Source organism: Papaver somniferum, chromosome 5, assembly GCF_003573695.1.
Source record: "Papaver somniferum cultivar HN1 chromosome 5, ASM357369v1, whole genome shotgun sequence".
NCBI classification, from domain to species: Eukaryota; Viridiplantae; Streptophyta; class Magnoliopsida; order Ranunculales; family Papaveraceae; genus Papaver; species Papaver somniferum.
In genome coordinates this window covers 185,039,472-185,063,506 of record NC_039362.1, presented here as the reverse complement: position 1 = coordinate 185,063,506, position 24,035 = coordinate 185,039,472, and the positions used below count along the sequence as shown (strand labels likewise).

General features: G+C 37.3%; 3 protein-coding genes across 5 annotated transcripts; 1 reads left to right on the top strand and 2 right to left on the bottom strand.

Annotated features, from left to right (window-relative positions):
• Positions 1-9,861: 9,861 nt before the first annotated feature.
• Positions 9,862-12,065, top strand: LOC113278320 (chaperone protein ClpC, chloroplastic-like). Of its 3 annotated transcripts, XM_026527191.1 has the most exons (4): positions 9,862-10,109; positions 10,242-10,250; positions 10,351-10,517; positions 11,552-12,065. In XM_026527191.1, the coding sequence occupies exons 1-4, from the start codon at positions 10,106-10,108 to the stop codon at positions 11,717-11,719; spliced, it is 348 nt and encodes a 115-aa protein (XP_026382976.1). In that variant the 5' UTR covers positions 9,862-10,105; the 3' UTR covers positions 11,720-12,065. The 3 variants fall into 3 exon arrangements, 1 of the variants encoding a protein (XP_026382976.1); XR_003325431.1 differs by having other exon boundaries at positions 10,242-10,738; XR_003325430.1 differs by having other exon boundaries at positions 10,242-11,104.
• A 3,039-nt stretch (positions 12,066-15,104) lies between these two features.
• On the bottom strand, positions 15,105-17,018 carry LOC113280291. Its single transcript, XM_026528936.1, has 4 exons — positions 16,693-17,018; positions 16,526-16,634; positions 15,941-16,334; positions 15,105-15,583 (listed from the first exon to the last, which is right to left on the bottom strand). Exons 1-4 carry the CDS (start codon positions 17,016-17,018, stop codon positions 15,105-15,107), a joined length of 1,308 nt encoding a protein of 435 aa, XP_026384721.1.
• Positions 17,019-22,162: 5,144 nt separating this feature from the next.
• On the bottom strand, positions 22,163-23,411 carry LOC113280290 (protein MAIN-LIKE 1-like). The gene is made up of 2 exons (XM_026528935.1): positions 22,878-23,411; positions 22,163-22,624 (listed from the first exon to the last, which is right to left on the bottom strand). The coding sequence occupies exons 1-2, from the start codon at positions 23,409-23,411 to the stop codon at positions 22,163-22,165; spliced, it is 996 nt and encodes a 331-aa protein (XP_026384720.1).
• Positions 23,412-24,035: the final 624 nt, after the last annotated feature.

Here is a 24,035-nt window from a genome sequence, read left to right as displayed (position 1 = left end):
AGCATGGACCATCAAAAGACTTAACCTAAACATGACCCATCAATTGAGAACACAACCACTTAATCAGAATCTTATATTCGATTTCAGTTCAGTGCAAATAATCATAAAAGAATTACGAAAATTAAATTAAATAGAATTTACCACATAATAATTGGAAAAATGGCTTCCTCCATCGCCTCAGCAATGGGAGTTTAGCTCCTCATATTAATCACGTGCTCAAAATATGTGTCCATAGCTCAAAAGGGTGAAAAACAAGAGGAAACTAATATAGCAGACAGTTCGCAACGTTTTATAGGCGTTACAAACTGATTGTTACAGAGAACTTATGAAATATGTACTGTTACAGGAAACGATAGAAGATATGCGTTGTTGAATAACGACTGCTATGAAGGGTCCGTTCTTCGTCTTCTTCTTCCTCCTCGAGCAGCAACAGCAACAGCAGGAAACTTTTCCTGCAACTCCTGTTCTTCGCTCCCCCGGTCTCTCTCTGGTCCCTGCTCGACCCCAAACACTTCATATATTTTCCCTGGGTCTCGAAACAACTTATATATAGCCAACAGGACCCAAGAATCCGAGTCTGTATACAATTATTCTCTTTCTTTTTCTTTGGCCGGAAGTTACGGGAATAATCTCTGTGTGCGGATTCTGTTGATTCCGTGCTTTTCCAAAACTCTCTAAACGCGTCATACTCCAGATAGGACTCAAACTAGACCTGATATGTACAAATCCTGGCGTCAAATTCTCACACAATCTCTGAAACGCGATATACATGTCCATCTCCTCTGTTTTGCTCTCACGGCTTATCCAGCCCAATTCGATCGACTAAATCACTTGCATATGACCTATTATCCTCTAGCAAGTCCAGCCCAAGAATTTCCAGTGATTTAATCTCCATAAAACTCCTCAAAAATCCGAATCCTAAACTGATAGGCGTGAAGGCTAGTTTTCCCGCCAATTTTCTTCTTTTGAATTTGGGAAGGAAAGTGACCTCCCCCTATCCTGTGATGTTCTCCCTTTAGCAGCTTCCTGGAAATGAGTCACCCCTTAGTAATAGGTTACCCTTTATCCAAAATCAAGGGTCTGTATAGCAGGTGTCCTCCGGGTGCCTTTATCAAATTTTCGAGCCGAATTTCTCCGCATAAGTGTATTTCTCCATAAACACCTATAAAGACATAAAAAGCCATAATAAATACGAAATTGAGCACTAAGAATATATACGATTGGGATCATATTAGACACACAAATGAGTCTATAAAATACCCCCAAACTTATTATTTGCTAGTCCTCGAGCAAATCAAATAGAACATAAAATCCTAACTCACTGTCGCAGGCATCGTCGATTGCATTTAGCGTATGCAATAAGCCTTTAAACCCCTAGGTGTCCCTAGTGGCCGAGTTATAGTCTCAGGAGGGCTTATTAGAGATATATCCAAAAAACCTTTACTCCAGACCTTAGCTATCTACGCAGAACCTTGGAAGGCACTAAAGAATCTCCTTGGTTGGCATACTTATTGACTACAGGAGGAAGTACCCTGATGCGAAATTCCAATTGATGTACACGAGTTTGCACTCAAGCATACTAAAATTCATATAAAGTGACAGAGCTCTACTCAGATAGTTGCACTATGGACATCATATTCGGAGTCAAAACTAATCACATGGATAGATCAAGAAGATGGATATAGAAAAACATAGATGGTTTTGATGTTTACTAAGTGAACGGCGTTTCCCATATCTGTCTGAAGGCCTCCGCCAAAATGAACCTATCCTAATGGATTGAGATACTAGTCCGACTAATATCAACACACTGGCATATACAAGGGTACCAGTGGTCGATAACCTAACTCTAGTTCAACACAACTGGCATATACAAGGGTACCAGTGATCGACTTTATTGAATTTATTCTTTTTGGTCAAATGGTCTGGTCTCAATTTTTTTTTTTTTCACTTTTTGGTAACTACCATTTTTTTTTTCATCTTTTTTTTTTTGTTTTTTGTTTTTTCAACTTTTTTTTTTTCTTTCATGGTATCTCAATCACTCTAATTCACCCTAGCATTGGTAACAACTTGAATCGTGGGCCCCACCTATCACTTAGAGAAACATAGTTTAAAAACAAAATAAAATAAAAATAAAAGTGAAAAGGACTCAACGAGATATGGTGAAACTATCATGTTATTTCTAACACCTGAGCTCTGTGCTTTTATGAATAGACTCTTCTAGATGTTGCCATCTAATCAGATTGGTTCCTCAACTCCTACAATCAAAATGCTTCCATCCACTTAGATTAGTTAGTGCAATCCTCAATAGGCATAAATTTCTAAGCTCTAGAGTTTATTTATTCATACTGCAACTAAAAATTTTCTCCCATACCCCCAAACTTAAATCTAACATTGTCCTCAATGTTCTAAAGATAAAAAAACACGAACAAGGAGAAAAATGTTACCATTTGAAGCAAAAGAGATAAGGAAAGATATTACCGTGTCGCATGAATGTTGGGTTACCTCCCAAGAAATGCTAAGTTTAAAGTCTTCAGCCAGACTAAGAGAGGATTAGTCACCTCATAGAATCATAAAGTAATAGCCGAAATTTCTGTAGGTCATCAAAACCAAATAGAGCTATCACAAATAAAAGGAATCTGCAACCTGTCAAGAAAATAAAAAAATAAAGCACACCCTTGTCTAGTTTACTGTTTAAGACAACTACATCTAGCTGTGGTTCAGGTTCAGGTTCTATAACTGGGTCAAAATAAAATATTTTCATGGGTTGGAATTCCTCAAAATTGAGATCCGAATTATTAGGTCCTAGAGTCTGTAAATACTCAAATAAGAACTTAGAAGCACATAATAATAACCTAAATAATTGAGGATCCTCTAAGTCAATCAGGTTTGACTTACATAATTGACCACAGTGAGAATAGTGGTCATTCTTAAGAAAATGTGTCGATTCTAATATCCTAAAGTAATTAGGTTTAGTCTCAGAACTTAATAATTGACACATTTGAAATTTATACGTTCCCACAATTGGTTGAAAAATATTTGGTGGGAAAACAAAGTCGATCTTAGTATCATAGCCTGGTCTAACCTCATCAACCAGAGGATGGGTTTCTAACAACTGAACTTCCTTATGGACATCACTAGGTTCAGGAAAACGTGTGTGAAGATAGTCTTGTAAAATGGTTAAGGCACATGGAAAATGATAATCACCCCCAAACTTAGAGTTTTGGGTATCTCTAGATAGACTAGCTACAATTTCCTTAATTTCTAGATCGTTGGAATCCTGAAAATAGTCAATTGCTTCTTCTAGGTTATACTCAAGTGACGCATCCTCACCCATATTTAATAGCTGTACGAGTTCATTTTCTTCGTCTAAGACCATTGTTTCTAAATCGCTAGACTCTAAAACGATATTCTCAGAATAAACTCGTTCCTCTAAACTATTATCGACTTCGTAATCAAAAGGAAATACTACATCGTCTAAAACGGGGGTATCTCTAGTCAAATCCTCGTCCTTTTTTGAATAGGTGAATAATCATTAAAATTATCGGGATCTGAACCAGAAATAGCACTAGCATCATAAAGTTCATTTGGAGTAACAAATTCCTGATCACTATGCCTACATATTTCAAATTCTTCATCAACACTATCCTCGTCATAATCATCATAATAGCATGAAAATGGTTGAACCTCATCTAAAGTAGTGTTACCAATCCTATCCTTGTCATCTTGATTATGCAAATAACTATCCTCATTTTCAAGGGTACTATTGGAAACACTATATTGGAAATTAAGACTATCTTGAGCAGTTATGTTCTGGGATTCTAACAACATTTTATGAGTTGACTCACAAGGCTTCCTTATGGTATCGTGTATAGAAGGTTCACTCATGGGTGCATTTTGTTTATTCATTTCTAACACAAACATATTTGTATTCTCAGTTAATTGTTTGAGAGACTCTTCTAGAGGAAGAACAGGTTCAGAAGGATCATAATAGAGACTAGTTTTCAATAGTTTGATTGTATCCTCTAGAGACGAAGAACTAGTACTATAATCTTCTTGCTCGTAAGACTGATGCATGTGTGGATAGTAATTGGGCTCACCAGGGTATGACCCATATCCTTCCAAAGGATGGCGTTCCCAACCACTATTTCCAACATGGTCATAAAAAGGATGATGTCGATATTCAAATTCAGGTCGATAATAATTGTATTGGCTTCTATCATACCAGTTCGACATTCTTAATTGCAAGGGAATTCTACACAATCACAAACAAGGCTGACTCGACCAAATAAAACCTATAAAATCTAGCAAACAACAAGCATGATGGCTCCACTTAGATTGTTTCTAGACCAGCTTCTAATCCTTCGAAAGGGAATTCGTTACAATTTAAGCAAACCCCTCTGGAATCAATCCGAGTCAAAGTAAGTTAAATTGAGGCGAGGGAAGCTCAGTGGAGCTTTGATACCCAAGGCCTTACCGCTATCACAAGGCGGCGCAATGACGCATTCAACTCATAGAAACCATCATGAACTTCGAAGTATGCTAAAAGAGTAACCAATATTTTTCGAACGACTTTCCTACTAAGCTCGTTACCCTATAGGTCTCGTTCTAGTCAAAATTTTAAGCTTAGGTTCGCGTTTGGTTTCGTTTTCCTAAAGCGGGCAAGAAGGGAGCGGTGATGAAATCCGAACCCTTATCTTGTATTGGCCAGGCCTTTCCCTTTACTAGGAATTTAAAAACAGTCCAAATTCGTCCTCAATCAATGAATCACCTTAAAGAATACAGTAACTCGCTTACAGGAGATTCGCGAGTGTTTCGATGGACTTACCTCCCGTACCAGACGGGGGATGAACCGTTGAAGTCGACTCGGTCCACGACTCCTATGTCATGTACGAACCTGAGGGGCCAAGACGATATTGTAATCGTCGTCCTTCCCTGCAAACAGTTTATATTTAATCTGGACACTTCCTTATGGTTTAAAAATAATGTCCAAGAATGTCCAAAAAGTCCAAAAATAAAAATGTCCCAAAAAGGAAAAGAAAAATTACAAAAATAATACCCTATTTACAGTTTCTAAAATAAAACAAAATAACTATATACAAAATCTTCTTCTTCACTCCTTTCGAATTCCTCTTTTCTTTCCTTCTTTGACGATGCTTTCCTTTTATAGCACTTTTTCTTTCCTTGTAGCTTCGCTCGAAATCTGAAAAGAATCAAAAAAAATACCAAAGGCGTAAAAGAGAACAAAAATTCTAAAAGAAATAAAATAAATCTAAAACCTAACACAAATCCGCGTCGGCGGCGCCAAAAATTGATGTAGTTTTTAAGTGGTAGTAAAGTTCGTTCAACTCGGATTGTGTGGACTCGATTTTAGACTCAAATTAAAATAGAAAACTTAAAAAGAAATTGTTATCAAGATTATAAAAAAAAACACTGAGACTCAGGATTCCACCAATCTCCAATTTTTATGTGATTTAATCTAGTCAATAATTATGCAACTCTTTACGTTTGAAGTGATTCTAATATTCGCCTAGACAAGTAGATACTCAAAACAATAGTTGTAAATCGAAAGCATGGACCATCAAAAGACTTAACCTAAGCATGACCCATCAATTGACAACACAACCACTTAATCAGAATCTTATATTCCATTTCAGTTCAGTGCAAATAATCATAAAAGAATTACGAAAATTAAATTAAATAGAATTTACCACATAATAATTGGAAAAATGGCTTCCTCCGTCGCCTCAGCAATGGGGTTTAGCTCCTCATATTAATCACGTGCTCAAAATAGGTGTTCATAGCTCAAAAGGGTGAAAAACAAGAGGAAACTAATATAGCAGACAGTGCAACGTTTTATAGGCGTTACAAACTGACTGTTACAGAGAACTTATGCAATATGTGATGTTACAGGAAACGATAGAAGATATGCGCTGTTGAATAACGACTGCTATGAAGGGTCCGTTCTTCGTCTTCTTCTTCCTCCTCGAGCAGCAACAGCAACAGCAGGAAACTTTTCCTGCAACTCCTGTTCTTCGCTCCCCCGGTCTCTCTCTGGTCCCTGCTCGACCCCAAACACTTCATATATTCCCTGAGTCTCGAAACAACTTATATATAGCCAACAGGACCCAAGAATCTGAGTCTGTATACAATTATTCTCTTTCTTTTTCTTTGGCCGGAAGTTACGGGAATAATATCTGTGTGCGGATTCTGTTGATTCCGTGCTTTTCCAAAACTCCCTAAACGCGTCATACTCCAGCTAGGACTCAAACTAGACCTGATACGTACAAATCCTGGCGTCAAATTCTCACACAATCTCTGAAACGCGATATACATGTCCATCTCCTCTGTTTTGCTCTCACGGCTTATCCAGCCCAATTCGATCGACCAAATCACTTGCATATGACCTATTATCCTCTAGCAAGTCCAGCCCAAGAATTTCCAGTGATTTAATGTCCATAAAACTCCTCAAAAATCCGAATCCTAAACTGCCAGGCGTGAAAGCTAGTTTTCCCGCCAATTTTCTTCTTTTGAATTTGGGAAGGAAAGTGACCTCCCCCTATCCTGTGATGTTATCCCTTTAGCAGCTTCCTGGAAATGAGTCACCCCTTAGTAATTAGGTTACCCTTTATCCAAAATCAAAGGTCTGTATAGAAGGTGTCCTCCGGGTGCCTTTATCAACTTTTCGAGCCGAATTTCTCCGCACAAGTGTAATTCTCCATAAACACCTATAAAGACATAAAAATCCATAATAAATACGAAATTGAGCACTAAGAATATATACAATTGGGATCATATTAGACACATATATGCGTCTATCAGTACATTGTTTAGGGTTTAAATTTTTTTCTCACCCACACACCCGAAATTACCAAAATCAGCAGAAGCCATTTTCACCCTCAAACAATAGGATATGCTCCATCTCCTAGGTAGTACCCCGTATTGTAGTTTCTTCCATTGATTTGATTATGACAATGAGGTGCTACACCATTAAGTTCTCTATCGAAAAAACCCGAAGCACGCAATACATTACAACCATTATTATTCCCACCCAACCCAAAATAGAAATGCCATATCCATCAATCATATGAAGCTACGTACTGCCTGCAGAACAACCATGGGAATTGACTTATAACCCACGTGGGATCCTTCCTGATCCATAGGACATGCTCTCCATGCCCAATGAAAACAATCCACACTCCCAAGCATCCCAAGAAACCCACGAGCTTCATTCTATGCCAAAATCCTCTTAGTATCTTGAGCGGTAGGCTGACGCATGTATCGACCATTATAGATCCAAATAATTGCATCCATAAAATTCTTAGTATAAAAGTAGATAATGCATGCTTCCATTTGTGTGTAATCATCTAGAGAATCTGGTGCAATACCTTTGGAAAAATGTTTCATCACGACAACCATTTTCATATATGGAAAATGGCCAGGAATACCGCAAGCATCGGTTTTTTGACGAATATCATGGTCATAATCACAAACTTGCTCTAAAATTCTCAGAAAAAGGGGACGAGGCAAAGCAAACCGACCTTTGAACTTCTTTGGCCCATATGTACACCTGAAGTTGAAGTATTGATCCATCATCCTTGCATAGACATCTACACAGTTTCTATGCACCTTTTGACGATTCTTGACTTCATACGGGATGGGTTGATGTAGTCCTTTCCCCCTCTGTGACTCCAAAAGCGTACCTACTGCTAAAAAATTCTTCTCAGTATCATCTTCATCATCTGGAAGACCGAACAAGATTATTCTCAAATCTCCTTGCATAATGTACCTAATATAACAAAATTAAGACAATCCATTAAAAAAAGCTCTTCATATAACACTCCATAATAAAGAGAAACATAGTACTTAAAACACTTCTTAAAACACTCCATAATAAAGAGAAAAATAGTAGTTAAAACACTCCATAAAAAAAGAAATAACAATCCATATGTTTTCCTAAACACTCTATAAAAAAGAAATAACAATCCATATGTTTTCATAAACACTCCATAAAAAAGAAATAACAATCCATATGTTTTCATAAAACACTACAAGTACTTTCATTCACTCAAAGTAACGACGGGTTGACTGGGTGTATTGAATATCATAAACAATGTTAGGATAGGTATCTGACAACGCATCGGTAAATTCATTTCTTTGGTGAGGTTATTGTTGATTGTGTGATATAGTTTCTCCATCGTCACACCTAGGAAGGTAACATCCTTGAGTTGAAGGTCATTGATTAAATGAACCACCCAATGTGAGATCTTCTTGATTGATTGGTTGTGAGGAATAGGAAGATGGTATTGAAGAAGAAGATATGCCAAATGAGGAACATGAACTTGAGGCATAAATGCACCTTGACTCCCTCAGTACTACTTGATGATATCCATTGTAGAATTCATATTATTGATTCTAGTGTCATCCAAACAAGCATATGTTAGCTCACCCAATGCCGGCATAAGTACTTGATGTTTTGTAGGGTCACCAATGGGAATTCCCGTTAACATATACCAATCTACAGGAAGGATGCCAAGCTCAAATTCTTTAAAATGAAAACTCTTGGTTTTTTCCACCATCTCTCAGCTATGGCTTCAACTAAACCTCTATCCGCATTGGCAAACTTAAACTCAAAGACAGAAGAAAACCCACAATTATCATAGTATCATCGTCCTATCGGATTATCTTTCACTACAATTTGGTATAACGTTTCAACCTCATTAAAACTGCCTCTAAAGTTTATAGTCCGACTATCAGTCAAATTATTACATACATGCATATCTTTACCCTTCGCTGTAACTATATCCAAAGCATCTAAATGTTCTTCCATATTCATACTACAATCAATAACAAAAGAAGAAAAATAAATCAATCACATTTTATTATTTTCATTATAATCATGTAAATTTGATACAAATTCATATAAATATAACTACAAACGAATCATGTAAATTATCATTCATCTTCATCAAAATTTTATTATTTTTTTTTCATCACATATAATCAAATTAATCCCCAAAAACAAATTTCATCATAAAAATTCAAATTAAATCATACAATACTAAACATATCATCTAAATAACAAATACCAATCATCTAAACATATCATTTTCATCAAAAAATTATGGTAACCGAAAATTTAAAAAAAAAAAACCTAAAATTTCAAAATCTTACCCAAATCGATTTAGTGGACGGATTCGCTCCAAAACAATCTCAAACGATTCCAATCGTGTTGATGTTTAGACCCACGATGCGATTTGAGAAGAAAATCTCTGGAACTCTTTCTCTACCACATGCATTTTCGGAAGCTTTGGGTGAGGATGAAAGAAAATGTGGAAGAAGGAAGAAAATCGAACTTCTGTTAGTTTATATCGATTTATCTGACGATGAACGGTTTAGCGCCTGGCGATGAATGATTCAGCGCTTTGACCAAGTTGACTGGTCAAGCGCTGATTAGTGCAACGAAAAGTAAAAACGATGAATGGTTCAGAGCCTGGCGCTGCTTTGTTCAGCCACTAGCATGCTAGATTAATACTCCCATAAGATTTAGGTGGTTCTGCCAGCTGACGTGGATTGCTAAATCCCATAAGATGACGTGGATTGCTAAATCCCATAAGAAAATTAAAATCCTAAATCGAATGAGTTCTCCAGAAAAATCATTTTTTTTTTAGAAAGACAAGTGATCTCGAGTTTTGTGTACAAAAAGTTTAAATAAAATTCATTTTGTTAAGCCCTACCGAGGACAGAGGATGACAACGAATGAGTAAATCGGTGAGTGATTTTTCGACAAAATAAAACCCTCGCTGAAAAGTGAAAACTCCTCTAGTCTTTTACCACCATTAAAAATTCTGCTTGTCTCCGCATTTCTCTCATCTCATTTGGGCTTTTACTGAATATTGTGGTTTTTGATCCACTTCAGATTTTGCTTTATGTTCCTCTACTTGTCTTGCAAAAGCATTTCGGCCTTCAAGCTTATCGATCGACAAAGGTGTTTCACTGGATTTTGATCTAGAAGAACGATGAGATTCAATTGTTTCCTCCTAAAGTTTTCATCATTACTCATGACATTGACTGCAGTATTTTGAGTACCCATGGCTTTTCATTTGTAATGGGTATGATTTTCTGATTTTGCTTCTTAATTTTGGATTTTTTTAAGGGTTGATCTTAATTTGTAAACAGCATTCCTTCAATTGCTGGATGTTTCTGATTCCACCAGAAAGTGATTGTTTTCTTATTTTAATCAGCATCTCCTTGTAAGTACCCACAAACCCATCAAGCTCCTAAAGTGTCTCAACATCAAAAGCTTCAATCTCATCCTGGATGGTGGTGGTGGTTTATGCATAATTCTATCAGGTCTCACAGTCCTCATTCTATCTGGAGTTGATGATGCTAAAACCCTCTGTCGAACAAAACACGGTCATTCCCTTTCCGATTCATCATCAGAAATCCCAAAAGGAACAACAATGCTGCTACTTCTACTCCCACCATTCTCATATCACTCTCGAATTTCCGATAAGCAGGTTCGAAGTTGTCATTGAATTGATTAACAAGTATTTCAGCTAAACCATTAACTTCATGACCTTTAGGATTGTATTTTAATGCATTGTTGAATGTTAACCTAACATCTGAAGCAAATTCCAAGGGTGTTTTGTATACAGCTTTTCTTTCACAGTACCAAGATCCATTGGGTTATGAATAATCGAGTTATAATTATGAAGCATCAGCTTAATTGAATCAACTGGTTCGTTAAAGATATACCCATGTTTATGTTTCATAAGATTTTTTAAGAATGTACCATATCTCTACTTTGATAAGCAAGCTGTTTGGTTATTGTAATTGTCGAGTGTTGCTAAGTACCTAAGTTGTTTCTTATGCATCCCTTTTCATGTCTTTGTTTTTTGGTTCTCATGGATCTGTCTAGTACTCCGAGAACTATTTGCTGTTGAATTTCTAGCAGGTTACCGTATCGTGGCTATACCCAGTCCATGGTCCATGGATACAAGGATTCCTAGCACTATTGTTTTGCAGTCGTAATGTTGCTCTTGTTTTGCAGTCGTAATGTTGCTCTTGTTTTGCAGTCGTAATGTTGCTCTTTTGTTAACAACAGGTCATTCTTTTACTGGAATTTTTATTCTTATCTTGTCCTGTATCAGCTCATTGTTTAATTGAGTACTCAAAATGGTTATACACTTTAGTGTGTTTGTTTCCTTTGGTTACAATTTGTTCACATTACAATATCATTTCAGGAATATTATAACAATAACCTGGTTTATGAAGTTCAGAATGTATATGCTGTTTTTGTTTTGACATGTATATATGCGAATGTTGCCTGGTTCTCAGATATAGTGTATCACAAACTAAGATAAGCAATGCATGCTGACAAAAAACAGCACATGCACAAACATTCTGTACTGAAACATCATGCCAAAGAGTATGCACATTTGTGATTTTCTAGATTAGGATCTTATGACTACCGGTTAAATGCTTTTTTTTTGCACATCCTCAGTTTAATCATTCAATTTAAGTGGCCTAAAAAAGCATTGTTTTTTCACAGGTTAGCGAGCTGAGGGACAGAGAGTTGGACTTGAGGACCTTATTCATAAAGGGGAAAAGATTAAGCAATGCAGAAAGTGAGTTAGGTGATACAGGTCCAGTTGTAACCAAAGTTGTACATTGTTGCTTCTTGCCTTCAGCCTTCTTGGAAAAGCGACAGATTCGATAAGCTACTTGAGATACAACACACTCCACACAGGGGTCAAGGCGATGCTGTTAAAGCTACAAGTCATGCAATCCGTCGTGCGCTTGTTGCACTTACATCCAAATCGTCACCTGCCAGCTTCATATTCTCTGCACTGGCATTAACTGTAAAGTCAGAATTTGAAATAGCCACCAGGTTCTTACTATTTATATTTGGCTACGAGTTCTATATCTAATTCTTTAAAGCTATTAAAAGTTGTAGTATCTTATATCCTAGTAATTTTTCTTTCTAAGCTTTCCGATAAACAAAATTCCAATTGACAATGCGCTCTAAATGCTGTGAAAATGTAAGTTTTTGATAATATAACAACGATTTTAAAGAAGTATTGTAGCAATATTACCTTTTATAACTGTTGGTAGGATTTGAGGGCATCCAGCAATGTTTGCTAGAAAACTGAAAGTGGTAGATTGATGATGCCAAGCGCGTGTAGATGTATCAACCTGCACACCTTTGGATCCTCTTGATTCACCTCTAGTTGTATGAATTTACGTATGCTGCATATGTGTTCACTTAGCGGCTCATCATCCTTCATCTCATGGACATTAAACGCGATCAATCTCTGGTATCGAGCAGAAAATCTGGTTACTTGTTGTATTCGTTGCTTTAACCACAGTACAATCTCGTTAAGATCAACACTTAATGTCACATCTTGAATTAATCCACTTGGGTTTGCGATTTGTACATCAACTCCATTAATACCCTCTGCATTTAGAATGTGATTACTTCCGAGAATCTGCTGTAGACTAGTGACTAAATCCTTATTAGCATCATTAGCAATGTCTATCTGTTTTTCATCCTTACAAACTTCGGAATAATGCTTATTACGATAAGCATTCGAATACGCAAGATCAGCCTCAACATCATGTACTTCAAGAAAGTCTTTAACATCTTCAAAAAAACAGATTGCGATCGACAACATCATTTCTCTCAAGTTGAGCAGAAATCTTTTCAAGATAATAATGAACATCAGTTAGGATAATCGCAAAACAAAGTTCGTTACGATCTGTTTTCTGAAACCCCAGAGCAGTAACTTGTTTTTTTGGGGTACTATTTTGGTTTCGAATTTTCTAATGAACTCTATCCAGTTGCCGCCGCATAAGACATATCGTATGAGACTTGGCCACATGTTGAATTTCAATTCAGATGTCTCCCCTATTTGATCAACAACTGTAACACTGATTTCCTTAACCCACTCATCACGTTTTAGAAAGCCATTCAAGAGTTTAGAAAACGGCAAAGCTAACCTTGCTGGTCGTGATGATACGTCGTCTTTATGTGGTGTCATTTCAAGTAACCATACAGGTCCTCTGCCGCCAAGTTCAGAAATTTTGTTGAGAATAAGTTGAGGAAGGAATGGTGGTGGTGGTGCTGGAACTATACCTCCACGAACAGAAGCGTAACCTTCTTCAACATCTCCATTAGAGCGTACCAGAATAGGAGGCTTATAATCTACTTCTTTCTGGAAACGCATTCCCCCTGCAAATTCTTCATCGTGATGATGATGAACAGCAACATCTTCTTCTTCAAGATTATGATGATGAACAGCAACATCTTCTTCTTCTTCAAGATTAGCGTTAAACCCCTCAAGAACTGGATTAACATCATTATTTACTACTTCACCTTGCTGTTCTTGAACATGTTGATGATGAAATTGCAACACCCCTGCAATTTCTTCACTGTGATGATGATTCTGATAAGATTCCATGTCAAACATCTCTTGAAATTCATCATTGTATCGATGATGAACTTGATCGTGATTTTCTAACCCTCCTACTGGAATTGGATCAACAAGATGATGCTTTTTTGCAATTTTCGTTTTTATTCTTCTCAATATTCAAGAATCTTCCTACCTTTCTTTCTTTCTTTCTTTCTGATTTTAGTCTTTGCTCTCAAGATTTGTTCATACAACAGATTGTTGTTCTGATTTAACTCGGTTCTTTTAACTCTCTTCTATGGCGCCACATTGATGCTTACAAAAGACTACTACTACCGAATAAAAAAAAGCCCAAACCTATTGGATCAAAAACAAAGCCCACCAATACTTAATCTATTGTTTATGTGCACTTATCTAATATTTCTTTTTTCATTTTCATTGTGACACTTTCCGTCGGGTTTAAGGAAAACCCAAAACCTTATAAACTAAACAAAAAACAAACAAAAACAAAAAACAAATCACTAGTACTTCCTATAATAGCCCTTGCAGCTACTATCCTCCTCTAAAATCTTCCTCATATCACTATCAAAACTATTAGTACTAAGGATCACAAATCTTTCAGAGGGATGCTTTTTAGCAAGCCAATCAGCAGTCCTATTAGTCTCACGGTACACCTGAGTACATCTGATGAAATCAAAATCCCCTCTAAGGTGACAGATTCTTCTCCAAATATGTAGCACATTCCAAACAGCAGTACTGGCTCCAGACAAAAGATTATACACATTCAATGAATCAGTACAAATATGGATTCTTCTGCATTGAAACAATTTAACTAATTTCAAACCAACTTCAACTCCTTGTCCTTGTAATTAATGAGCAGTTATAGTAACAGGGACAACTCCACCACAAGCAGCTGCAATGGTTTTACCATGATGATCTCTAATAATAGCTCCACTCCTCCCTGAATTTTCACATCTAGACCCATCAACATTTACCATAACTTCATCTCCATCAGGGAAAAGCCAGGAGCAAGGTATTACTTTAATTTTTTTATAGACCACAATCAATTCCCCAACTCTCCATAAAACTTCTAGTTTGAGGTCTATCAAAATCAGAGATCTTTGAAGCAAGGCATTTAAGTCTGAAATCTAAAACAATCATGTAGCTAACCTCCTCGGGACTTTTCCTCTCAGAGGTAAAAACTCTTTTGTTGTGTTCCATCCAAATATGATAAATAAAGCTATTAAAACAGAGCTTCTTAATAGTGGAAACTGCTCCCTTACCTGAAAAATTCACCAGGCACCATTGCAATTCAGCTTCCCAGGACTCAGCAGGGTCTCTAATTACTCCCATTTTTAGCAGCAAGCCTCTCCAGATGCAGTTGGAGAAGGGACAATTGAGAAATAGATGTTCTTCATTTTGTATACCAGATTAACCGAAAACACAGTTAGCATGTTCAATAAGACCCCAGTTCTTTAGCTTAGCTCTAGTTTTTAGTATTTTGTGACAAGCAATACAACAGACAAAGGAATGTCTTAGAATATGATTTTTGAACTATACAATCTTGGTCCACTCAACATCCACCACAGTACCAAAAAGAGCAATATAAGTATCCTTCAAAGATAAATCTCTAGAAGTGCTAGCTTTCCAAATAATTGTATCAGAATCTCTGACATCATACTCCACCACATGTATCTAAGAAGAAGAATTGCAGCTAGTAGAATGGGAGCACTCAGGAACAAAAAATTGACCAGACATCATAAAATATGTAGCCCTTTTATCATTAGAAGGATAAATATTCCTTAAACACTCCTCATTCAACCAATCCTTAAGCCTGCCTTTTGGATGCCAAAACCCAGTGTTAAAATTCGTATTAGCACCATTTCCTAAACAAGTTCCCATAAACTGTTTAGCTTCATCTCTACACTCAAGAATCCTTCTCCAGCTCCATGAACAATCTTGAGGAGTATTTAAGTCCCAAAAATCCTTATTTTTGATGAGATTTTCTCTAATCCATAAGGTCCAAATGGTCTCTTTACCTGAAGACATATCCCAAACATGCCTTAAGTTGGCTGCAATATTAGTTTTCTCCAGATATTTAAGACCAAGCCCTCCTCCTCTTTGAACAGTGCAAGCTTGACTCCAACTAATTGGATTATGCTTTTTGCCAAGATCTGACCCAGACCATAAGAATCTTTTAAAATTGTATTTAACTCTTAATTACTCTATTTGGCAGCACAAAGCAAGAAAATCGGAAAAAAAAACCATGCCATTAAGAATTGTTTTGATCAAATGTAACCTCCCAGCAAAAGCCAAGTTTCTAACTTTCCAATATTTAATTATTTTCTTCACTCTACTAATGAGAGGTTGACAGTCCACATAAGAAATTCTAGTGGATATTAAAGGCATCCCTAGGTTTCTCATAGGTAACTTCCCTTTAGCACACTTTAAACACTTCACAATGTCTTCTAATTCTTTCTCATCAACAGCAGAACAAAATAAATAAGTTTTATTACAGTTCACTGTCAAACCTGAGAAATCACTGAAGTCCTTAAGCACCAAAGAAAGGACATGAACAGATTTCAAATTCCCTTTAAAGAAAACTAAAACATCATCTGCAAAGCAAAGATGTGTAAGATGAGTAGCTTTGCACTTAGGATAAAGACCATCCTGACCATTGTTGACTTGATTCTGCAGAAGTATACTCAGAACTTCCGTCACCATCACAAACAGATAAGGGGACATGGGACATCCCTTTCTTAACCCCCTCTTAGCCCCAAAATACCCATAAGGGGATCCATTAATAAGAATAGAAAACATAGGAGAAGAAATGCAACACATTATCCAATGAATAAAACCACTAGGAAATTCAACTTTTCTAAGCACTGCAGCAATGTCATCCCAACTAACTGAATCATAAGCTTTCTGCAATCAATTTTGAGAGCACATCTAGGGGTACCTTTAGTTATGTGATAATCTCTCACAATTTCATGATCCAAAAGGATGTTATCTTGAATAGATCTTCCACTGATGAAAGCATATTGATTAGAACTTATTAATCCCATTAGCACAATCTTCATTCTGAAAGAGAGGATCTTTTTCAAACATTTATATACCACATTACAGCAGGAGATAGGTCTGAAGTCCCACACTGTAGTAGGATTATCACATTTAGCCACCAAGGTGATGAAAGTACTATTAATCTCCTCCAGTAATCTACCAGATCTGAAAAATTTGATAACATCATTAACAAAATCACCCCCCACAAAACTGACTATTATACCCTTCAGGACCTGGAGCTTTTGAAGAGTGAATTGCAGCAAGAGCTTCAATAATTTCATCTCTAGTTATAGGTCTCATAAGAGACTGAGCATCAGCCTCAGAAACTAGATTATCAAACCTTAAGTCCTTAATAACAGCATTAGTCTCGTCAAGATCAACACTAGAATCAAATAAAGATATAAAAAAGTCCACACACTCTCCAGCAATATCTTTATCCTCCTCCAACTTTTCACCTGTTCTAGAAGTCAGAGCAAGAATATTGTTTCTAGATCTTCTCTCTTTAAGGGAGTTAAAGAAAAACTTAGAATTAGAGTCACCAACATCCATCCATCTCACCTTAGATTTCTTTTTAGCAATAGATTCATCATACTTAGCTAATCAGGCATAGTTCTGAACACCTTCTTTTTCTTTTATAGCAAGATCCCCCCTCAAAGGAAACAATTGAAGTTGATGTTGAACATTCTTCATAGTTTCTTGAGCCTATTCAACTTGATCAGATAGCCTTTTAAATATAGCATTCTTCCACTCTATGAGCACATACTTCAATCTCTTAAGTTTATTAACTAACACCATCATAGGATTACCTCTCATAGGTAACATCCAAGATTGCCTAACTACACACAGAAAATCAGGTTCCTCCACCCAAAAACTGCAGAATCTAAATGGGGGAGGGCCATGTTGTCTCCCATCAAAAATACTAACAATACCAGGACTATGATCAGATATACCTGGAAGAATAAACTCATCATTTGATTCATGAAAATTTTCCAACCACTCCATGTTCACAAGCACTATATCAATCTTTAAAGCAGTCCCACAATCACCATCCTGCTTATTGCTCCAAGTATAAAAACATCCAGAATATCTAATATCAAATATGTGAGCTTCCTGAGTGCACTCCCAAAACTCCTGAAAATGAGAGGGGGTAACCTCAGCTCCTCCCACTTTATCACCAACTTCAATAAGAGAATTAAAGTATCTTAATATAACCCAAGGTTTGTTATTATAACTAGCAAAAGCCGTTAATTCATTCCATAAACTTCTCCTCATAACATGGTCATTACTACTATAGACAAAGATGGCAATGAAAGATTTATTTTTATAGGTTAACACCTCCACAAAAATATCTTGGGAAGAAACATGAAGAACCTGCACTTGCATAACCTCAGGATTTCAACCAATCAAAATTCTTCCAGATCCATCCATAGAATAATTATCCACAGAATTCCAAGAAGACCAAATTTTATTTCTAATTCTATATTTATTACTTTCATGAACATGGGTTTCCACAATACCTACTAAAGAAAGATTATTATCTCTAATTAATCTACCAAGCTCAACTTGCTTTAAGGGGTCATTCAATCCCCTTATGTTCCAAAACCCCATTTTGATTTTGTCAACCATTATAAATGTTAGGTTTCTTTTTGGCAGACTTCTTATCTGATCCCTTTACTGTCAAACTAGGCTTACTTTGAACTGTGGACTTTGGAAGAAAATGGGCTCTCACTCCAATCTCATCTCCTTTGGTGCAAACATCCAAATTCTCCACTTGAGATAACACAAAACCTGCTCCATCATTCATACCAGGCTTAGGAACCTCACCAATAATAACCTCAAAGGGAGGGTTAGCAACTTCCATAATTTCTACATCAGAAAATTCCTTATCAGTGGGATGGTCCATAGTTTTATCTTGCACTAGGCCAGTCACTACACCTTTCATACTATCATCAATGCCATCACCAGAGAGTTGTTGAAATTTATTTTGTATTACTACAGGAATATCCTTGCCAATATTAGCACCACTACCTGAAGAAGAAGCCACATTACTGCCAGAACTAGGGCCAATATGCTTATCTTCCTGTTTATTTCTTCCTCTCTTCAAATACTTGACTACCCAAGCTTCAAAAACTCCATACTTTTTAGCCTTGTCTTTAGTATTCTCCTGCACCAGTTTCTCAGTTACAGCCTCATATGCACTTCTTGTAGCAGTAACACTAGCACATTTCTCCTGAGAGTGACCAAACACAGCACAATGGGCACACCTCATGGTTTCCAAGTATATTCTACAGGGAGCTGAAGATTAACATTCCCTACCATAACATCAATATGAATAGGGAAATCAGAATCTACAACAACCTCAACACAAATTCTTACATATAACATCCTAGATCTAGTTGTAGTCTACTTATCTAGCATAACAGGAACCCCCACAAATCTTGCTAACTTGCCTAATACCTTAGGATGCCATAAGTGAAGAGGAACATCACGAATATTAATCCAGTAAAGATTTCGGCTCATACAAATCTTGTTCAATCATAAGGGACCATGATCGCACTACAAACAATTGACCCGAAATGAAAAAACACCCATGTTCAAACATTGTCATTCTATTAGCTTCAGAATCAAATTCAAAAACAAAAATGTTATCTCCATGGAGAGTCATCTTCAACTTACCCTTCAAATTCCAAACCCTGTGAACAGTATTTTTGACCTGTAAGAATGATAATATCTTTCCAACAACTAAATCCTCACATCGACGAACATCCTCAGCAATTTCCTCATCAGAAAAGCCCATCATCTTGGAACCCTTAACCAACCCCGGGGAAACAAATGGTAATGGCTCCGGAGTAAAATCAGCTTTAGAAGACAACAAATCCGACCACTTCATCTTCTTCGACGAACCAAAACCAGAACAACTAACCTCTCGTACTCCAGAACCCATTTGAGACTCAAACCTTGATGAAAGAGAAAGAACCATAGTTAGAACACAGAGAAAAATAAAAAATCAGAATACTATCCAACACCAATCATCGAAATCAACCTCAAAAAGATGAAATCGAAGAATAAAAAACCTGGATCTGAAAGAAAAAAAATCTTGACCAAGGTCAACGTCGCACGAAAAATCGCCTCTCTGCCCTTGACTTTTTGTTGGGAGTTGTTCATGATAGCATATATTTTGTTGCACTGTTCTTACTCTAAATATGTATGGTCCTTATTGGTTACTTATTTCTTCAATATGCAGACTCTGATATATCCATATGAGACTGGATTCATAAATGACTAAACAATTGTAAAGAGGAAGTTGGAATACGGACAAGAAGAAGATAAATCCTAATTTGATGGCCTGTAAGAGGAAGTTGGAATACGGACATTATACCGAGGACATCAGGGTACTTTCCTCCAATAGCGTAGCTCCTTCTACCCTTGATACACTCTTCGAACTTCAGCAAAAACATCCCCCCGCACGCCTGCCTCACATACCAGATGAAGCAGTCGTTGTAACTGCACTTTCTGTCAGTACAAAGGATGTTCTGTTGGCTCTTAAGAGTTTTCCCAAAGGAACTTCATGCGGGAGGGACAATCTTAGAGATCAACACCTATTAGATGATATGAGTGGTATTGGATCTGCTATTGATGATGAATTACTTCTCTCCATAACGGGTGTTGTCAATCTGTGGATGGCAGGGAAGTGTCCTCCCATTCTAGGTGATTTTGTGGCCAATGCCCCCTTAACTCCGCTGCTTAAACCTAGTGGTGGGTTAAGACCAATCGTTGTGGGAACTATATGGAGGAGACTATGCTCAAAATTTTCCACTACGGAAGTGTGCAAGGAAATGAAATCATATCTAGGCAAGTACCAATTTGGGGTTGGCATTCCATGTGGTGGCAAAGGCATCTTGCACTCTGCAAATAGATTGCTCGAGTTGAAGGGTGATGCCACTTCCCGTGTTATGTTGCTTATAGACTTTTCGAACGCATTTAATCTTGTTGACAAGTCCACCATCATAAGGGAGGTAAGAGCTCGTTGTCCGAATATCGCTAATTGGGTTGAGTTTTGTTATGCAAAACCATCTAGGATCTATTACCAGGATTCAGTCCTTTCCTTTCCATCGTTGCCATTACGCTCGTGACCGGTCTTCAGTTTCAGCAATGGTTTCACCTTTAAGTCGATATCGCCTTACAATCCGAACTAAAGCAATAAAATCTTCAACTTGTTTTCTTATATCAAAAAATCGACAAAATAATGCGGCACGATCTCGGTTGTGAGGGTTCCCGGCGTCGGAGCAGAAGATTTCATGAATTTTCTCCCAATAACTTTGACTTATTATACCATTCATGCGACGTTCTTCACCCCTTTTTGGATAATAGGCTACGTAGTGTGTGCATAGTGATACATCTTCATCTAAAGTAAAGTTTGGAGCATGAACTGCCATTTTTCCAGAGATATAAATAAAAAATGGGCATCTAAAGTGGGTATATATAGAAGCTACGTGAGTAACGACTAGTTCTTTTTAAAAACTAGCCCTTTCTCAATTATTATGAACTTGAAAAGTAAGGTTCGGCCTAAAATTAAGAGAAATCGAATTAGACGAACTTCTCTATAGTGTGCGTTCGGCTCAAAAAGGAATACTACTTTGGGGCCGAACTTGACACTGTGATCTACAAAACTCCATTAAGGTAAATTCATTAGTTCGGGCAAAGGAAAAGAGAAGTCGAATGAGACGAACTTCTCCACAACAAGAGTTCGGCTCAAAAAGGAATGCCAATTTTGGGCCGAATTTGACACTGTAAACTCCATTACGGTATATCCATAAGTTCGGCCAAAGGAAAAGAGAAGTCGAATTAGACGAACTTCTCTATAATACAAGTCCATATAAAAAAGGATTACTACTTTTGGGCCGAACTTGACACTGTGATCTACAATACTCCATTAAGGTCAAGTCATAAGGATTCGAAATCTAATTTATAGTTTTAAAAGTTAAACCAGAAATACGATTCATAGTGATAGTTAACAATTAAACCGGAAATCCAAGTTAGAGCCTTAAAAGTTAAACTAAAATCCAAAATATCAAAGTGCAATAAAAAAACATATTCATGCACCACCACCTCGACTACCACCTCCACGACCTCCACGATCACTTCCACGGCCTCGATGTTCATCATTGGTATCGGATGCATTACCACCTCCACTTGGGCCTCCAGGTTCTTGCCGGGTTCTCTTCATCGAATTTTTCTTTGCACTGACGGATTAACCTACGTTACGTGAATGACCTCTTGCAATTCGTTGCAGAAACCTTGTTGCTCAGCCACTGATGTCGTCTGTTTGCAATTAACTGTCTTCTTCATTTTCCTCAACAACTTAGTTGTCGACGAGAACTAATAACATTTCAAACCAAAAATTAGAGAGGAATATACTTTCATATTTTATAATACTATTAAAAGAGTAAATAAAGAAATCACTTACCATTAGCGTCATTGCCTCGGATAAATTATGGATTTTGTTGTCAGTCACTTTATTTGCCGCAACTTCCTTTGCTTGTGCCTCCGCGATTTCAGCTTCAACAAGATCTTGACTTTCTCTATTAATAGTGAAGGGATGGGAAACTTGATTATACCAATCCATATACTCTTATACAACTTCACAAGGATTTTGACGCAAACTCTCTAATCCCTCCCAACTCAGCATGTTGTTATCCATTTCTTTCCAATGAATAAACGATGGCATCGGGATCATATTTTGGTTTCCAAAAACTGGTGGTGCTCTTTGTGACTTTACCTCCCTTCAGCAGCAACTTGAACTTTTGGTTATCATCATATGGTACTGTTTGGATAAACCCAAATTTGCGGAGTACTCGTCGAGGATCGAAAATTACATACCCGCCTGGATAGAACAGTGGTCCGTAGTACATCCCCAAAGGAATATCTTCTTCTTCAACGAATTCATCTTCTTCTACTGTCGTGTTATATGGTTCAAATTCAACATCGTGTCCATCCAAAGAGTCTAACTTTTCTCTTAAAGAGATTATCTTGTCGAACTTATCCCTCTTATTATAGTCTTTGAACTCATATTTTGCCGAAGTTGGAAATGTATCCTCCGCCACCTCAATTGGTGTGCTTAATTTCAACTTCGGGAAGTGATCATATACCCACACCTACATTAATCACATAGGAAAAATCTTAGTTGACAACATAAACTGCTGCAACACAGAGCAATATTCGGCTAAAAAATTAATTACCACTATGGGCCAAACCTGACGTTTTCAAAATAATTACTTACAAGTTGTCAGGTTCGGCTGAACAAGGAACTGGTAATTTAGGCCGAACTTGAAACTGTGATCGACTAATTATGGAGCAAAGTACATGATCAATTAACTTATAAATGGAATTAAATATATTGAGAAGTACCTGAAAGAGACTGAAGTTTCCTTCAATATTTCCAAGGTCTAGCCTAGATGCTGTAGAAATTGAATGGAGAAGGAATGCAACACAAGCGGATCCCCAAGCGTACTCATGAAACTTCGAAAGATCTTTTACGAATTGGAGATATTGAGCACTAACTTTTTTGCCAGTATGGTCAGGAAATATAATTCGGCCGAGAGTGTGCAACAAATAAGCATCAGCAGTCTGGTTTATTTTGGTCGCGTCCATCACCAACCCATCCTTAACTTTCTGCACAGTGTTCTCGAACTTATCTTTCAGATTCTTCAACTTGAACGACCTCAAAATCTTTGGTTTGTTTCCGCAGCCAACATGCACATCTTCCACCTCTTTAGCGGCGCTACAAAACTCCTTTAGGGTAGTATTATGATCCCAACCAAGAACTTCTTCAGCCAACTTATATAGCTGGTCCCAATCCAATTCAGAATATTCAGCATCAACACTTTTCCCACGTGCTCTAAGACCTAAAATCCTATCAGCGTCATCAGGTGTTATTGTCATCTCACCGAATGGAAGATGAAATGTATAAGTTTCGGGACTAAATCTCTCAGTAAAGGCAGATGCGGTCACTGAATCACAACCATTTTGTTCATGTTGAATTGCTTTCTATAAACCAGATCTCTGAACTATAGCTTGAACCTCATCGACTTCATTCTTCAAATCCCAAGCTGCATCCCTTTAGTGTCTCAAATTTCTGACCGCACCCCTTGGTGGGCCCGGAAGGGTGTATTAAATGAAGCAATGGAAACGCGGGCCTACAGTAATACCGCAAGTGCACGGTCGTCAGTTGTAGCTCGTGCAAGTACGGGTCGATCCACAGAGATTGGGTGTGTTTCGGAAGTGTTTTAGCTAATTGGGTTCCTAGATTTGCTTTGGGTTTAGAAGCCTTTTGGCTTAAATGGGGTTTTGAGTGCTAATGGGTTTGAATGCCCTTTGAATGAATTGGGCTTAGTGGGTTTGTTAAAGATAAAATGAACTGAGCTTGGGCTCAGTTATCTTTGAAGTGCAAATGGGCTTTGGTTCTAGAAACTGGTCTGAGCTTTGGGCTCAATAGTTCAACTATGACTTGGGCTTAACAGTTCACTAGGCTCTGGCCTTACAGTGAACTGAACTGAGTCTTGTGCT